General features: G+C 44.3%; 1 protein-coding gene across 2 annotated transcripts in view; it reads left to right on the forward strand.

Moving 5' to 3' along the window:
• Window positions 1-15505, forward strand: part of LOC150075697 (uncharacterized) — a 77140-nt gene that overhangs the window by 34853 nt on the left and 26782 nt on the right. Inside the window, exons 1-3 of one of the 2 annotated variants that reach the window (XM_090388237.1) lie at window positions 14145-14238; window positions 14355-14737; window positions 15009-15163. In XM_090388237.1, the coding sequence (XP_090244363.1) occupies window positions 14430-14737; window positions 15009-15163 (463 nt within the window). In that variant the 5' untranslated portion in view covers window positions 14145-14238; window positions 14355-14429. Of the gene's footprint in view, window positions 1-14144; window positions 14239-14354; window positions 14738-15008; window positions 15164-15505 lie in introns of those variants that run through there. The other variant, XM_090388236.1, reaches the window with a different exon arrangement.

Genomic DNA, 15505 nt, shown 5'->3' on the forward strand with positions numbered 1-15505 from the left:
CGTAATCCTCTTGCGAAGTTCTTTGAGCTGGCACACTTTTCCGGTGGAAAAAAACACTTTAAACACATTAAAATAATGCTAATGCTAATGGTCTGTGACGAAATGAACTGTGCTACCATCGCTGTACTTGAATTATATCAGGCAGTCGTTGCATCCCCAGTGAAGTGGATAAGGTTATAGTTCTTTCGTGCTGTGGGAGGCAAGCTTTCTGGTCAGCCCATTTAAGGGACTAGAATTAGTCAGCGAGGATTGGCTTCTTCGTTGTAGTAGCTGCTGATGCCCAGACTTCAGCGGCATAGAGGAGTAGAGAATAAATTAGTTTTTAAATCCCAAACCACCCTGCAGATGCAATGGTTGCCAACGCATTGAGGCTCGTTGTCACAATTGAAGATACATCAATAACTGCCACTGAGAGCATTAAGCACGTGGTACTTAAACAAATTCGTACAAATGAATTCTGTCATCAGAGGAGCAAAGTAGGGTTGGCCAGAGATTCCATCTGGAGGGGGATGATCGTGAAATGTTGCTGGATAGTCCCTCCACCAGCTATTAGGCCAGCTCCTCAGCTGTGCACCCCTGAAACTCGACCTTCAGACCGTTTTCGGCCAGCTCAGATGCTTCCAGCAGCTGGAAGCTTCTGAGCTGACCGATAATCACGCGTTCCTTTTTTAGAATGGAGTTCTTCTTAGTTGTCTCCATGTGAGCCGTCCATATTTTTCTCGGCTTGCGCGCGTTCATTTGCGCACTTTGGTGAAGATAAACATCGCTGAGTGACCCCGATCGAGGTCACGTAATTGTGATCGCGTGTCACACGAATTGTTAAGCCAGCTCAATTTGCTTTTCGCGTCCACTTCGAAACATTTGCGTTCTTCTTTCATTTCCCTCCACGAGTTACGTCATCCCGCTCGTTCTTGTCAAATAAATAAATGTACAAAAGGATGTATACAATGTACTCTTCACGGCAGGAACACCAGAGGCTTCACATTGGCTGGGGGACAAAGGCGTTGAGGACAGGGCCCACATTAAAGTTCGTGTTCATCCCCCAGGGCCAACAATATGATAAGTTTCAGTTAAATTATTCACAATATATTCATAAAGGTATCATACAGTATTTTTGACATTATATACAATACACAGTATATATATATATATATATAATCTTTATTGTATACAAACATGGTATATACAATAGACCCTTCACAGCAGTAATGCCAGGGGTTTTACATTGGCTGGTGGACAATAATAGCCTTGGGGAGACGGGGCCCACATCGAAGTTCGGGCTCATCCCCCAGAGCCAACAATAAAATAGAATCAGTGTCAGATTGTTTACAGGATATATGCTTTTGACAGTATTTACAATGAAATAATAAAGATATTCGTATTTACATTATGTTATATTAATATTTATATTCATAAAGACATCGTGCTTTGAACATTATGTACAACACATTGGGCATTATTATGCTGCCCTTATTAATGTGCACTTTGCCTGGCCAAGGTCAGGCTCTTAAGGATCTGTCTTCGGTACCTCCGATCCTTCACAAACCTACAGAGGTCGCCGTCAATTGAAACGATTGTGGGAAGCATCTCCTTGGGGAGAAAGCGGTCACTGAGCGATAGTCTGTTATAGTGAGCTGTGAGCATGGGAGCTGACCTCAGTCCGGGTAGAGGGATCCTCCAGCCACACAGTTCCCAGATGCTTGGCTCCGAGACCATTCCGGTTGTCATCTTAACAGTGAAAACGAGGCGTTTTTCTAATACAAGATCTGGAAGTCGGGCAAAGTGAAGTGACGTCGCCATCGCAGTTGTCCTTTGCTGGGGTGGACGACGATGTTTTTGCGTGATCCAACGAAGGAGCCAGTATTCGGCGGAGTACACGCGCTTGATGTTGGTAGGGGCCGCGGACCCCCAAATTTCCGAGGCATACAGTACGACGGAGTATACTGAGGTGTATACGTATCGACGAGTCACATCCAGATCCCTAACGTGGAGCAGTTGTTGTTTTGTGGTCCAGCGCATTTGACAAAATTTTGCTATGAGCTTGTCAATGTGGGGGTTGAAGCTCAGTTTATAGTCGAACACGACGCCCAAGTCTGTATGCATCTTGACCGCTGGGAGGGGAATGCCGTCTAGTGAAGCTTGGATTTCAGTGGGTTGGCGCTTCAGAGAAAAGACCATTTGGGCTGATTTGGCGGGGTTAATGAGGAGGCCAAATTGATGGAGATAGGATCCTAGGTTATGTAACTTTTCACAGATCTTTTTATTGATGTTTGAGAGATGTTCGCCGGGGTTAATCTGAGTATATATTTTAATATCATCGGCATAGCAGAGTATGTCTTCTCTCTGTTGCACAAACGGAATAATAATTGCGGTGAATAATGCTCCGGAGAGAACTCCACCTTGGGGAACTCCCGCAGTGATCTTTCTCCAGATTGTGTGTTGATCCACTTTGAGAAGAATGGTTCTGTCAGAGAGCAGGGCTGTGATAAACCACAACATGTCACCTTTTATGTAGAAGTAGTTTTCTAGGAGGTGAACAAGTGAGGGGATACTGATGGAGTCGAAGGCAGCTTCCAGGTCGATGTAGGTGACAGAAAGCTCTGCTTTCGCTTCTAGTGCACTGAGAATGGTGTTGGTTAACGATGTTAAATTGGTGACTGTGGATCTACCTGGAATTCCATAGTGAATCTGGGGGGGTTTGTGAGGCATGATTTGATTGATGATGGTGGAAAGTAATGTCTTCTCCATGAGCTTCAAGAGGCTGGAAGAATGAGAGATTGGCCTGAACTGTTTAATGAGGGTTGCAGATTGGCATTTAGGGTGTGGCCTCACAGTATATCTGTTCCAGAGAGGGGGAAAGTATTGCTGCGTTAATACACGGTTAAAAATTGATAGTAGAGGACCGATTATAAACGAGCTAAGACATTTAATCATGAATTGTGGCACAAGATCGGGGCCTGCAGTTGCAGTGGGTGGCAATCCATTTATAGCAGTTATAAGCTGCTTCCTGGTGATGCGAACGGTGGCGAGCATATCAGTAGGGACGTCGTTGATGGGTAAGTTGCCTAGGTGCATCGGGGCCACATTGTTTGAGAACCGTGCAATGTGGTCCATCCACAGTTCAAGGTCCAGTGCTTTAGGGATTCCTGTGTGCTGAGAGTCATAAAACGATTTGCCTTTTCGTAGGGTTGAATTTAAATGCTTTTTAATTGCAAATATTTTCTGACGGTTGAAAACTGCCCGGGCTCTGGAGAAGGCAATACGATCTTGTATAGCGCCTGATTCTTTCCATCTCTTATGCAGATTTTGTTTTTGTTGAAAGCTGTTGTTCAGTGCTGGTGTCCACCAAGCTCTCGAACGGGGAGTGATGCAGACAGTCTTTGTAGCACCATAACTTGCAATGGTTCGAATCCATCTGGTCATGAGGTCCACAGCTAGCTCGAGATCACAATTATTGAGAGCCTCCCAAGGTATCGAGGATGCAGCTTCTAGACATCGTGGTGGATCAATGAATTTGGGTGCTGTGATGTCTTTTTTCTTTTTTGGGCCTTGGATATCAAAGTTAGGTGCGGCTAAGTGCAGGAGTATGGCAATGGGTTCGTGATCGGATTGAAATAGGTTTTGAGGACTGTCTTCGAGGTCGCATGGTGCTGAAGAGAACATTAGATCCAAGAGATTAGATCCTCTCGTGGGGTGGCAATTAAGTAGGCCGATACCCAGTGAATCCATTCTTCTAATGAGTTTCCTACTAAGATGTGTGAGAGTAGGTGGAAGATTGAAATCTCCACAAATAATGTGCTTAGCAGAGGCATGGAGGTGATTTACCAGCCAGTGGATCACATCTTCAATGATGTCACTGTTTGGGCCTGGTGGAATGTATACTGTTGCTATGTCTATCAGGTTGGCATTGAGCTTGAGGGATACCATAGCGGCTTCAAATGCAAGGGATTGGGTTACTACAGAATGTGCCAATGAGAAGATAGTGGTATTATAGAATATTGCGACTCCCCCACCTCTACGATCCTCTCTGGAGGAACTGAGCATCTGGTACCCAGCCTGAGGAGCACAGGCAAGGGAGTCCCGCCCGTTCCCAAGCCACGTTTCAGCAATGCAGAGAATATCAAAGGTTTTAGAGAGGAGAAGCTGTTCGACAGTGTCTAGCTTGTTACAAATACTCCTTGCATTTTGATAGACAATTCGAATGGTGGTAGCCATAGTAACTGGAGTTAGTACAGGTGGCTGGTCTCTTTTTAAGGTTCGCACTGGTCTACTGTGCATTGCCATGTGTACAGGGATATTCTTTACAGGTCTGAAGCTCTGGGGATTATCATTATAATCTGCTGAGAGTTGGATTGAATGATATGTGGACAGTTTGTTTCCTATGGTAAGTTTGTTCTCAGTGAAGTTATTTGATTTCTCATGCGTTTTGTTGGCTTGGGAGCTTGGTAGCTTTAATTGCTATTGCGTTTGATGTTGATGGTTTATTGCGGTTCTTGGCTTCTGATCTAGGAAGGGTTTGATGAGGGTTCCAGGGGGCCATAGCCTTGGATCCAGTACGAAGCTCATCTTCTCTGGGTGGCAGGTAAGGATGAAAGAGGCATAAGTTGGATACCTGGTTCTTCTCTGTCTCACATCAATATTCATCCCATGTACTTCTGTAAACATGGCCTTAATGCTGTCTGGTTTAGTAGTCGGTTCCAGTCGAGATATAAAGATTCGACCACGAGTCTGAACTGCTGTGATATTGTACGAATTAGCACGAATACCCTTAGAGGAAAGTTCTGTGGCATCTCTATTGCCGTGTCGTCTTCCATGTTCCATGTTCTGATATGTTGAATATGTCATCCGGGTTTCTTTTGAGTGAACATGTTGGTCGGTGAGAGATGCCAGGGAATAGAGGCTGCCTATGTGGCCTGCTGGTGGGATCTTTTGGTTATTCTCAGCATATTTTTTGCCGGTGACTACTTCTGCAAATGTGGGTCTTGTTGTACCCTTTCCAGTATGGATTGTCTCCTTTAACCTTTTAGATTTAGTAGTATTTTGGGTCGGTATTGTGGAGAGGGCCACCTGAGAGGTCTTTGCGTGGCTTCCCCCAGTGTTGTTAGATGCAGGTTTGGGTGAGTTACTGTCATTCAGCCCTGTGTCTCTGCTATTAAGCTGATTATTATCTCCTTGTGTTATAGCTACCATTGGGCTAAGGGTGACAGGCATATGAGGCATTGCATTATACAAAAATTGGGGAGTATAATTCCTTTTAGCGTTGGAATCATGTATCAATTCTACTTCTTGTGGCTTGTTTTCCGAGGTTCCCAGAGCCACGTTGTTGGATATACTATTTTCATTGGGAAAAAATAAGGTTGTTAGTTCACGCACTTGATTGGTTAGCAGACCTATTTCTTGTTTCATGTCATTGTTCTGTACACGAAGCTGCCGGTTCTCTTCAGATAAATTCTGCAGACTGTCAGAGATTGATGTGAATTTCCACATTATGTTTTCCAGAAATTCTGCAGTTTGCATGTGGAACAATTTCATGTGTTCTGTACAGATGCCATCAATGTATTTCAGGAACCTGTTTTGCTCATCATTAAGGAGGGCACTTTCCCCTTGGCTTTCTTTCCTGCATTCCACAGGATTTTCATGTGTCGCGATGATTGGTTGTTGACTGCAGACCTCTGGGTCCATTTCACACTGCGGGTTAACCGCTACTGAGTCAGTTTGACTTGCAGCGTGAGTCTGACTAAAGCTTGATGTTTGGACGTTTGTTTGGTTATTTTCGACCTCCGTATCATTCTGGATATCCACATATTCCGTTGCATTTGTTATTTGTTCTTTACTTTCTTTGCAGAATGGGCAAATGTACTTTTGACGTCGCTGCTTGTTGAACCGCTTGATATCGCATTTGGTACAGGCCGCGCAGTAAAATTGCCGACATGACGTACATTGGATTACTGCTTCCTGATGATCCACTTTACAACGGAAGCACGTGGGGGGGCTTGTCGAAATTTCTGATTCTGCCATTCTTTGCCTTTAGGTTGAAATTTGTCCGACTAATTACTTTTCTGCGAAGAATTAAAACCGTTTGTATTTTAGGCGTTCTCTTGACGATGGTTTGCCTGTGGGGGTCGGAATAAGGATTAGTATTCTTACAACCACTGTATTTCTGCTGAGAGGGGAGGTTTTAAAGCTGAAAGGATAGGAGAGTTTAACGTACCCTGCGGGTTCAGCAGCGCAGGACTTTGTGACTTCTCAAGGTTGACCACGATGTCGTCATATGCCTTTAGGGCACTATTGTTTGCTGGCTGTATACGGGTTAGAACTAATATAATGGAAGCAATAGCATAAAAAAGTATAAAACATGAAGTACCTGTTTGTTTGATGATGGTGATGATGGCTCATCCGTGTTGGGCGGAAGAAGAGGAATCTATTGGTACTTGAATCATGCTGTACGGTCAAGGATAAGTAACTAAAACTTGTTATCTATGAAGAGCATAACCGAACACGACATACATCAACTCGCGCAAGCGCACGCATACAGACATCCTTTCTAAATTTATTATACTGCCCACTTTACATGGTTGAGTTTAGGTCATCAAGGATCTCTCTCTCTCCGGTATTTTCGATCCTTGACAAATTTGTAGAGGTCGCTAAGGGCTAGTCTGTTATGGTTGGCTATAAGTGTTGGAGCTGACCTCAGCCCGGGTTGAGGGATTCTCCAGCTGCACAGTTCCCACATGTTTGGCTCCGAGATTATTCCACTGGTCATTTTGACAGTTAGGGTGAGGCGTCTTTCCATTATAAGGTTTTGGCAGTCGGGCAAAGTTCAATGCGGTTGCCATCGCAGTTATTCTTTGCTGGGGTTGATGCTGGGACGATGATGTTTATGTGTGATCCAACGAATGAGCCAGTATTCGGAGGAGTACACACGCTTGATATTCGTGGGGCTGCAGATGCTCATATTTCTGAGGCGTATAACACGACGGAGTATACAGAGGTGTATACATACCGCCGAGTCACATTCAGATCCTTAACGTGGAGTAGTTGTTGTTTGGTAGTCAGTGCATTTGGTTGAATTTCGTTATGAACTTGTCAATGTGGGATTGAAGGTCAGTTTGCAATCGAAGACGACTCCCAAATCCGTATTTTCCTTTCCTCTGGAAGGAGAATGCCATCTAGAGAAGCTTGGACTTCAGTGAGTTGGTGCTTTAAAGAAAATACAATTTGAGCTGATTTTGCAGGATTAATAAGTAGTCCAAATTGATGGAGATAGGATTCTAAGTCGTGTAGCTTTCGATTGATCATTTTATTAATTTTTGAGATATGTTCCGCCGGGTTAATCTGGGTGTATAACTTAATATCGTCAGCATAGCAGATTATGTCTTCTCTCTCTCTCTTGCACATAAGGAATAATGAATGACTGCAGTAATCCTCAGGTGGATAAATATAGTCATGTTGTACATATTTCGAGATCTCGCTGAAGTCCAACTAGCAGGATGTCAAAGATTTCGAGGACCTCTTTGGTCCGGGAGCAAAAATAAGGATATCGCATCCGGGCCGCCATTTGTACTCCCACTTTCAGCAAACAGAGAGAGAGCTGCCGTCGTCTGTCCGCATTTACATCGTTCGTGTTGCCCCAAGCCTCGCTCAGAGCGACCTCTTCCCCACGTGCTGGCTCTGACGGGGAGGCCGCGGTGTCATCATTTCGTCATCGAAGCGTTGAGTGCGGAGAGGAAAGTGCACTCTGGCATCAGCGGGGTGGGGAGGAAGGGGGATGGAAATCGATCTCATCCTCCCGACAGGTGGGTGCGCCTTTCATGCGCGCATTAAGAGGACGCTTAAGAGGACGCTTTGTACGAGGAATTGATTCCGGATGTCGTTTGGCAATTTGTTACAATTTGCCGGTAATAACCCCGCGGCGAAGAAGGGGAGTGAGTGTCGCTACTGCTCCGTTGCCGGAGACAAACTTCGAGAAGGAAAGGGCACTGCTGAGAGAAAACGGCGGCGGATCTCGAGAAACGAAACCAAGTTGCGGGGAATCACTTTCTTTTATTTTCTTTTCAGCTGCACGCGCTTCGCTACAGCGATGAAAATCGTTCCTTCGCGCGACCAGCGGTGCACGTTGACTAGGGTTAGCCGGACATCCTACGGAGCGTGACGTCACGCTTCATCGGGAACCCCCTGAGATTTCCGGACGCAGCCATGCGTTTCTCCAAACAGATATTCCGAACACGGTTCATCTCGCCGTCGCCGACTCGGGTGTCAATCGATAAACGTCTTTTCTATTTTCTTTCGAGGACCTTCCCCCCCCCCACTATCCGTACAAACGCCAAAAACGCCTTTTAACGCCATTCGCCGCCCGCGAAGTTTGCGACGTTACCCTGGAGACGACACACATTCACGCGGCGTGTCGGTAATGCCGTTATCAACGGACCTAGCGAGTGTGCACGTGACCCGAGTGGAACCCATCGCGCACTTTGCATTTGGAGGCCGTGGTGTCGCGGATCACACGCTGCAAACGCCAGCAGGGTGGCTGAAACACCGAGCCGGATTGAAAGGAGTGACCCACGAAGGAGCGAAATATGATTTCAAATTTCACCAGCCCAAATGGGTTACGTGAATGCTCTGTCCGGCCCCGTAAATGGTTCCCAATGTACGTTGTAAGCGGCGTGTTTGTTTCGTGCAGTGTCCACCGGACGTCGTTTCCAGTGGAACCACTTCAACAAACCTCCCCCAACTGGCGCAACACGGATTTCCCGGCGTTGTTTTTTCCCAAAAGTAAAATTTCCCAGCTTCACCCCGATGAAGCTGGGGTCTGTTGTCCGCACGGGATAACTCTGGTACGAAACGGCTTTCTTTTCGAGGCCGAAACTTCACCGAAAACCCGAATCGATGGGTGCTCGGTGTTTAAATCGATCATCCGTATTGGCTGTGAAGCGCGCACGAAAGAGTTCTTTTAAGATTAAAGAAAATAAATTTTATTTATAGAAATTATATGAATATCGATTTATTTTTTAATACCATCATTGGGTGGACAGAAGTCCGCTAATAATAATAATGATAATAATAATAACCCACCATGGATCACACGGATCACTTCGAGCTGTACTCGGCAACCGAGAAGCACCTCCAGCAACTACTCCGGATCACCGAAGGATTCAGCGAGGACATCAGGATGGAATTTGGTGCAGACAAATGCAAGATGGCCCACACTGCACCAGCAAAAATTAGTCAACCGGAAACTACAGCTGCTGACTGGAAGAGAGATCGAAGCCATGGCAGAGGGAGAGGGAGAGGCCTACAAATATTAATATTATTAAATCCGTTTATTAACGTTGCGAGTGTTTACTTTCACCCCTTGTACACAGCCGACCCGGATAGAAGGGTGTACAAAATGCAAGAATTGCAATTATTTGCAATATTTACAACATTTTACACAAAATTCAATTATTGACAAGATTAAAGTTGAAGTATTCAGAGAGGAGGCTCTTCACTCTCTGCTGCTTCCCTTCAGAGTATTTCACAGGGTGGTCACAGACCAATGAATTGAAAAGGTTGTTTGGGAGGAAATTCTTCAGAGAGCACAGGTTGGAAAGTATAGTATGCAACTGTAAGTAGGGGTTGTCATTACTGCGTCCAGCACGTGGAGTGGAGATAAAAGAAATCCTCGAAGACTGGGGGGGGGGGGGGAAATCACACCAGTTAGCATCTGAGACAGAGGAAGAATATTCCTGGATGCAATGCAAACTCTCCACGGAGTGATATTTTTTATTATAATTATCTTTTTCTCCCAGGAGACAGCCATTGACAAGGGGATACATATTCTGTTATGCAACACAGAATAATATTATATACAATTTCACATTATATGTAACACTCGTTACTAATACATGTAGCACTTATTATCAGAATTAAACGTTAATAACTGTAATCTGCTTAACGCTTAATAAATAAACGAGAAAAAATTTATACTACTGCGTTTAAAGCATAACATCACCATATTTACATTAGCACGGATATTCGCAGCTGAACAGAATGCAATTTAATACAGAGTAAAATGTTCATTTTTACTGTTTTCAGCAGTCTGTTTTTTCTGTGGGAGTAGAGTGGGTGGAGTAGGTGAGTCATATCCAGGACAGTGTTTCCAGATGAGGTCGCGATTCCTGTCAGCTACTCTATGGAGGTTCTTATTGCTCTTTATTTTTTCTTACATCTGTATCTGCAGGTAGCACTTTTCGAGAACTTCTTTTCTGTATGTTTTGCTTGTGCAGAGTTTTTCAGGGTTGATTTTTAGGGTATTAAACAGCTTTAGAATGTTTGCTGGAAAGAATCTTCCCAGACTGTGTAAATGCGGGCTTCAGTTGCTGTTCCTTACCTGCAACTCGTCTTTGTTTTCTCCGGGTGTTACTGTCCACTCTCGGGCTTTCGGTGAATCCAGCCGTCCCTCCCGTTAAGATCTGAGCAAGTGTCATCTTATTCTTTGTAGTGATCCTTAGTCTCCACCAACGAGTGACTTCTAGATTGGAGTATAGTATACCTCTTGAGATGGTAAAAGACAGCTGAAATTCTGTTCAACCATCTCAAGAGCCAGTATTCTATTCCTAGAAAAGCCTCGGTGCATTCCTGAGCTGAAGACCATATTTGTGACGCCTATAGAGGAATAGGGATAACACCTCTATTGATATACTGAATCATTAAATTGCGGTTTCTAATACCGGCGAGCTCCTGCCTGGTTGTCCAGAGCGCCGCAAATTTCAGTCCTTCGTTCCACTTGAGTCCAAGATCAACGTGTGACTGAAACTTTTGGACAAGGATGTCGTTCACGTATATTCTTATTTGTTTGGATTTATTTCATTTGTGAAGGTCATTTGCGCAGTCTTGTCTTCATTTAGGTGTAGCCCGATAGAGTCGAGGTATTTTTGTAGTTCTTTTATTTTGGCGTTGGCCACTTGGTTGCAGTAGCTGGCAGATTTCTGGTCTTCTGAGGTAATAAAAAATTTCATATCGTCCGCATATGTGATGAATTGCTTCCTGTTTTGAGCTAAGAAGGGTTCGAGGGCAAAGAGTGTGGCGAAGAATACGCCGCTTTGTGGGACTCCTTTATCTACTTCGTACGTAGCGCACACATTCCCGTTTGTTATTGGGATTTGTCTGCCCAGAAGAGTGTTCTTTAAAAAATGGAGGACATTTCCCGTAATGAGGAAGTAGTCCCTGAGAATAACTATTAGAGCTGAGATGGATATGTTGTCGAATGCGGCTGCCACATCTAGAAAAACAACATCCAGTTGCTGCTTGTTATTTACCGCTTGCTGGATCCTTAGTAGTGTTCCCATTAGGTTGGTGATGGCCGATCTCTGACGAAGTACTGAGTGCAGATATTCAGGTCTGTGTTTGAAGCAATGTTGGATGATGATGTCCAGGATTGTTTTTTCGAATATTTTTTGCAAAGCGCATCCAGCAGCGATTGGTCTGAAGTCTTTTTCAGATTTAGGGTTCTTTATTTTGGGGATATGTTTTACGTAATAGCTTTTCCACAGCTTCAGAAAATCCTCTTCCACCATTATTCTCTGAAATAGATGTAATAATATATCGATGACGAAACAGCTACAGATTGTAATCATAAAAAGTGGGAATTTGTCTGGCCCGATTGTAGCTTTATTTGGGAGACTGTTGATTGCTCTTTTTAAGTTGTCTCTGCTGATACTGATTTCCTTCAATTCTTCGTTGTTAGTCACAATTTTAATTCGTGTTGATAATGTCTTTAATTTTCTCGATTACATCCTGCATTTTGTTAATGTTATCTCCTTAAAGGCTTTCTCAGCCATTTCATGCATGTAGCTTTTTTTTTTGTTGACAATTCTTTTGTCCTTTTTTAATTTTGTTATAATCATTTCAAGGTGTGCCTGTTTCTTAGCCTTCGTGAAACGTACTTGTTATTTTGGAGCCATGTTTCTACTAAACACAAGCAATCACTCTCGGAGTTAAGCAATAAACTTTGTACTGTGTGCAGCTTATTCGAAATCTTTCTTACATTTTGAAGGAAAATAATGATCCCATTAGATTCTTTTTCGCAACCTGAGTTGTTTGCTGATTGCCCTTGGGCAGTTCGCAAGTTCGCTGCGTTGTTCCTACATGTGGGCTTCCCAGCCCTTTCTCTGTATGGTTTCACAAGCAGAAACGTGAAAAAGGGGCACTTCATTTAACATTAAAGGACTATTATCTGTACAATGGGCCATTCACTTAGAGGAACTCAAAAAGCGCTCTCACACTTTCTAAGGCAAGTGCAGTTGGACCAGATGGCATCGATTATGAAATGATTAAGCACCTTCCACCAAATTCCATGGATCACCTGCTTCTTCTGTATAAGAGATTCTTTATAGAAGAGCAGTTTTCAGATGCGTGGCACAAGTCAACCGTTCTTTGTTAAGCCAGAAAAGGATCCTGAAATCCTACCAACCATCGACTTATCGCTCTAAGGCGTAACTGCTTTTGCAGAATCCTGGAGAGAATGGTCAATTCTCGTCTTATGTGGTCTTTAAAATGAAATGGCAAACGACAGGTCCACCTCTGGACCATTTAATTAGACTGCGCTAATCCACAGCAGGAGCGAGTTTCTCTTTCACACAGAATTCTTGATTTTAGCGAATATTGTGCATTACGCTGCAATTCACTTTAAATGAAATAAATTAACCAATCAAAGTGGAGTTTTGTTTACAATACTCGTGGTGTTGCGGTACAGACAAATTCCGTTTTGTACTTTCTGGCTTTTGGCTCTCTCGAGACAGTCCTTGCAGTTTCTTGTCTTTGCATTTGGACATCGAGTTTCGGTGGATTTTACAGTTCTGGTTGAGCTCCCCAAAAGGGCTAAAGTGCGAATTTTTTCACGCTATTAACCTAAACCGATCGTGTGCAGACTTACCTAATCCCCGGAACTAACTGTTTGCCCTGACCCTTTAATATCTCCTCGATAGCACGAGCAGAAACCTTTTTTGCGCCTCCTTTGGTTAAGCGAACTGAAGAATTGCAGAACAGAAGAGGAAAACTTTCAGAAAGACGACTGGTTAGTCCCAATTTATCAGCCTAGGCGAAATTGGAGAGATGGATTCTTCCTGAGGATTCAGGAAGTGTTTCTCGAGCTGTTAGAAAGCATTCAGAGGAAGAAATAATTATGGTTTAACGGAGGACTCTCCTCATTTCATTTCAGACATCTTTCAAGGTGACGGATTTACTCTGTTTGCGGAGTTCTTCACAAAGAAGGGGCCCACTTCTCTCGGAGCCCACTGTTCTGATGGACGTGTATTTTTGTAGAGGGCGACTCCTAGAACACCAATTTAACTCCGCCTCGGAGTCGTGAACTCTGAGGTCTGCACCTACTGCTCTCAGATTCGTTAAGGTTACGAAGACTGAGGATAGGTTGATTTGTTGGTTGTTGTGGAATTTCAGTGGGATCAGGAACTTAGGCCATATTGCGCCGTATATAAAAGGTCTGTAAACTGTAAATGAAAAACCAAACTACCTCCCCCTACGGAGCTAGGTGACTAGAACGAACGAGGGAAAAATAAACAACAAAAATTAGCAAACACTGGATTTTCTTGTGGAATTGGAGAGAAGCGACCGGCTTCCAAGTTGGCAAGGGACAGTGTCGATATTTAGTGCACTTAAAGGGTGCTCAGAGGACAGTTTTTAAAACCGGTTGCTAGAACCATGAGAAGATATCCGACAGTTCCATCTCCAACCTTTTTTGCAAGGGCTTTGGCACACTCTTCCAGATTAAACTTTTCCGCAGTTGCACTGCTGTACACTGTATGCGGTCCGAGGACATTCTGAATTGTACACAGCGTGCAGTACAAGGAGGCAGCTGTTTCACTCGTGCTCGCTATTCTTTTCCGATTGCACGATTCCCACTTTGAGTTTCTCGTTTGTACCGCTCTTTATGCACGGCCAAGGTCACCGGGCGGGATGCATTGATCACCCAGAAATCAAGTTGTTTTGCGAAAATTGTCTCGGCAGCCATGGCAATGGTTCCCTTGGAAACCGGCGAAGAACGTTCTTTCTGACGTCGCTGGCATTCTGCAGTTAAGAGATTAAGTGGAGAGTCCCACGTGCGCCCACTTGAGCAGGATAAAGTCGCTGGAACTGTTAGTCCGTAGATGCACAATGCTGACCTGTACAGAAGAATTCACGACCTCGAATAGTCATAAAACATGCCATCTTCACCTTAAAATTGACCTTGTTTAGTGGTTGGTAAGACGGCGTCTCTCTTTCTCGCTCTGTATCGCGATGGGCGTGTTGTAGTGGGCTATTTTAAGGGGTCCTCTTCTGCTCGTGCTTGATCTCAACGTTTCTCTTTCTACTTCCAGAAGGGCAGAATCTACGATGTCTTCAAGAGCGCCGCCTCGCGTCAAATCACGGAGTGAGGATGTTCCTCGCTGACGATGAGATTCCACAATATCCATGGCAACAACATCGTGGTTGATGAAGGAGGAACGCGTGCCTTCCGTACGTCTTCCTTCTGCGACGCCGTCACCTTCAGCTGCAAGCCCCTGCCGACCAACTCGAGGATCTCGGTGGTGCTGGGGGCCAACGAGGAATGGACCGGGGCACTGCGGGTCGGGGTCACCTTGCACGACCCTTCGGTGATAGGAGCTGCGGGGGTTCCCCGATACGCCTGTCCAGATCTGACGTCGAGACCGGGTTACTGGGCGCGCCCCCTGCCGGAGAAATGGGCAGCCAATGGGACCAGGTGAGTTATTTTTTCCACGAACGAATCTTGCAGAAAAGAAATAATTTTTTTTTTTAAATTTCAGTTTGAAAAGGGTTGCGTCGAAATTTTAGAGATGGAACGAAAGTTATAGTGAGTGATTGGGTGTTAAAAATAGCTTAGATCATATTAGCTCGCTTGTAGTAAATAAAAATAAAAATAAAGCCAAAATTACCCCCGATTGCAGTGAGTGGAGTGGATAATTCGGGGGTGGTTTTGGCTTTCTTTTTTGAAAATCAACTTTTCCTTGCAGGCTTACGTTCTACGTGAACTCCGTTGGGCATCTGCAGCTGTTTGTAAACAACGAACACAAGGGGGCTCTGCTGTTAGGCCTGCCCGTCAAGGAGCAGCTCTGGGTCATTTTGGATCTGTACGGCATCACAGTGTCGGTGAAATTCGTGGCCACAAGTGAGTGAAGCTTCCCTTCGTGTCGTCTGCTACTTGCATCCCCATCATGCACTGCGCCGAGTTTCCGAGTGAAATACCCGCCTCTTCGTTCTATCGAGTATCTTTTAATTGTTCTCCTTTTCAGCAGGAGCATTTAGACTTCACTTCAAGTATGAGGTGACGTCACTTCATATCAATTTAATATCGTGACTTTTAGTAACTTGTCACTCGAATTGCATGATGGGAATGTTCAGCTTAAGTTTTTTTTTTGATCTTTGAAGGAAATGTAATAAAATATTGTGTTCAATATCAAGTTTAAAAATTATTAATTTTTGTATTTTGAAATGCAGTCGATGTTGAACG

This window comes from Mastigoproctus giganteus, chromosome 14, assembly GCF_048544385.1.
Source record: "Mastigoproctus giganteus isolate SK-2022 chromosome 14, ASM4854438v1, whole genome shotgun sequence".
Taxonomy (NCBI): domain Eukaryota; kingdom Metazoa; phylum Arthropoda; class Arachnida; order Uropygi; family Thelyphonidae; genus Mastigoproctus; species Mastigoproctus giganteus.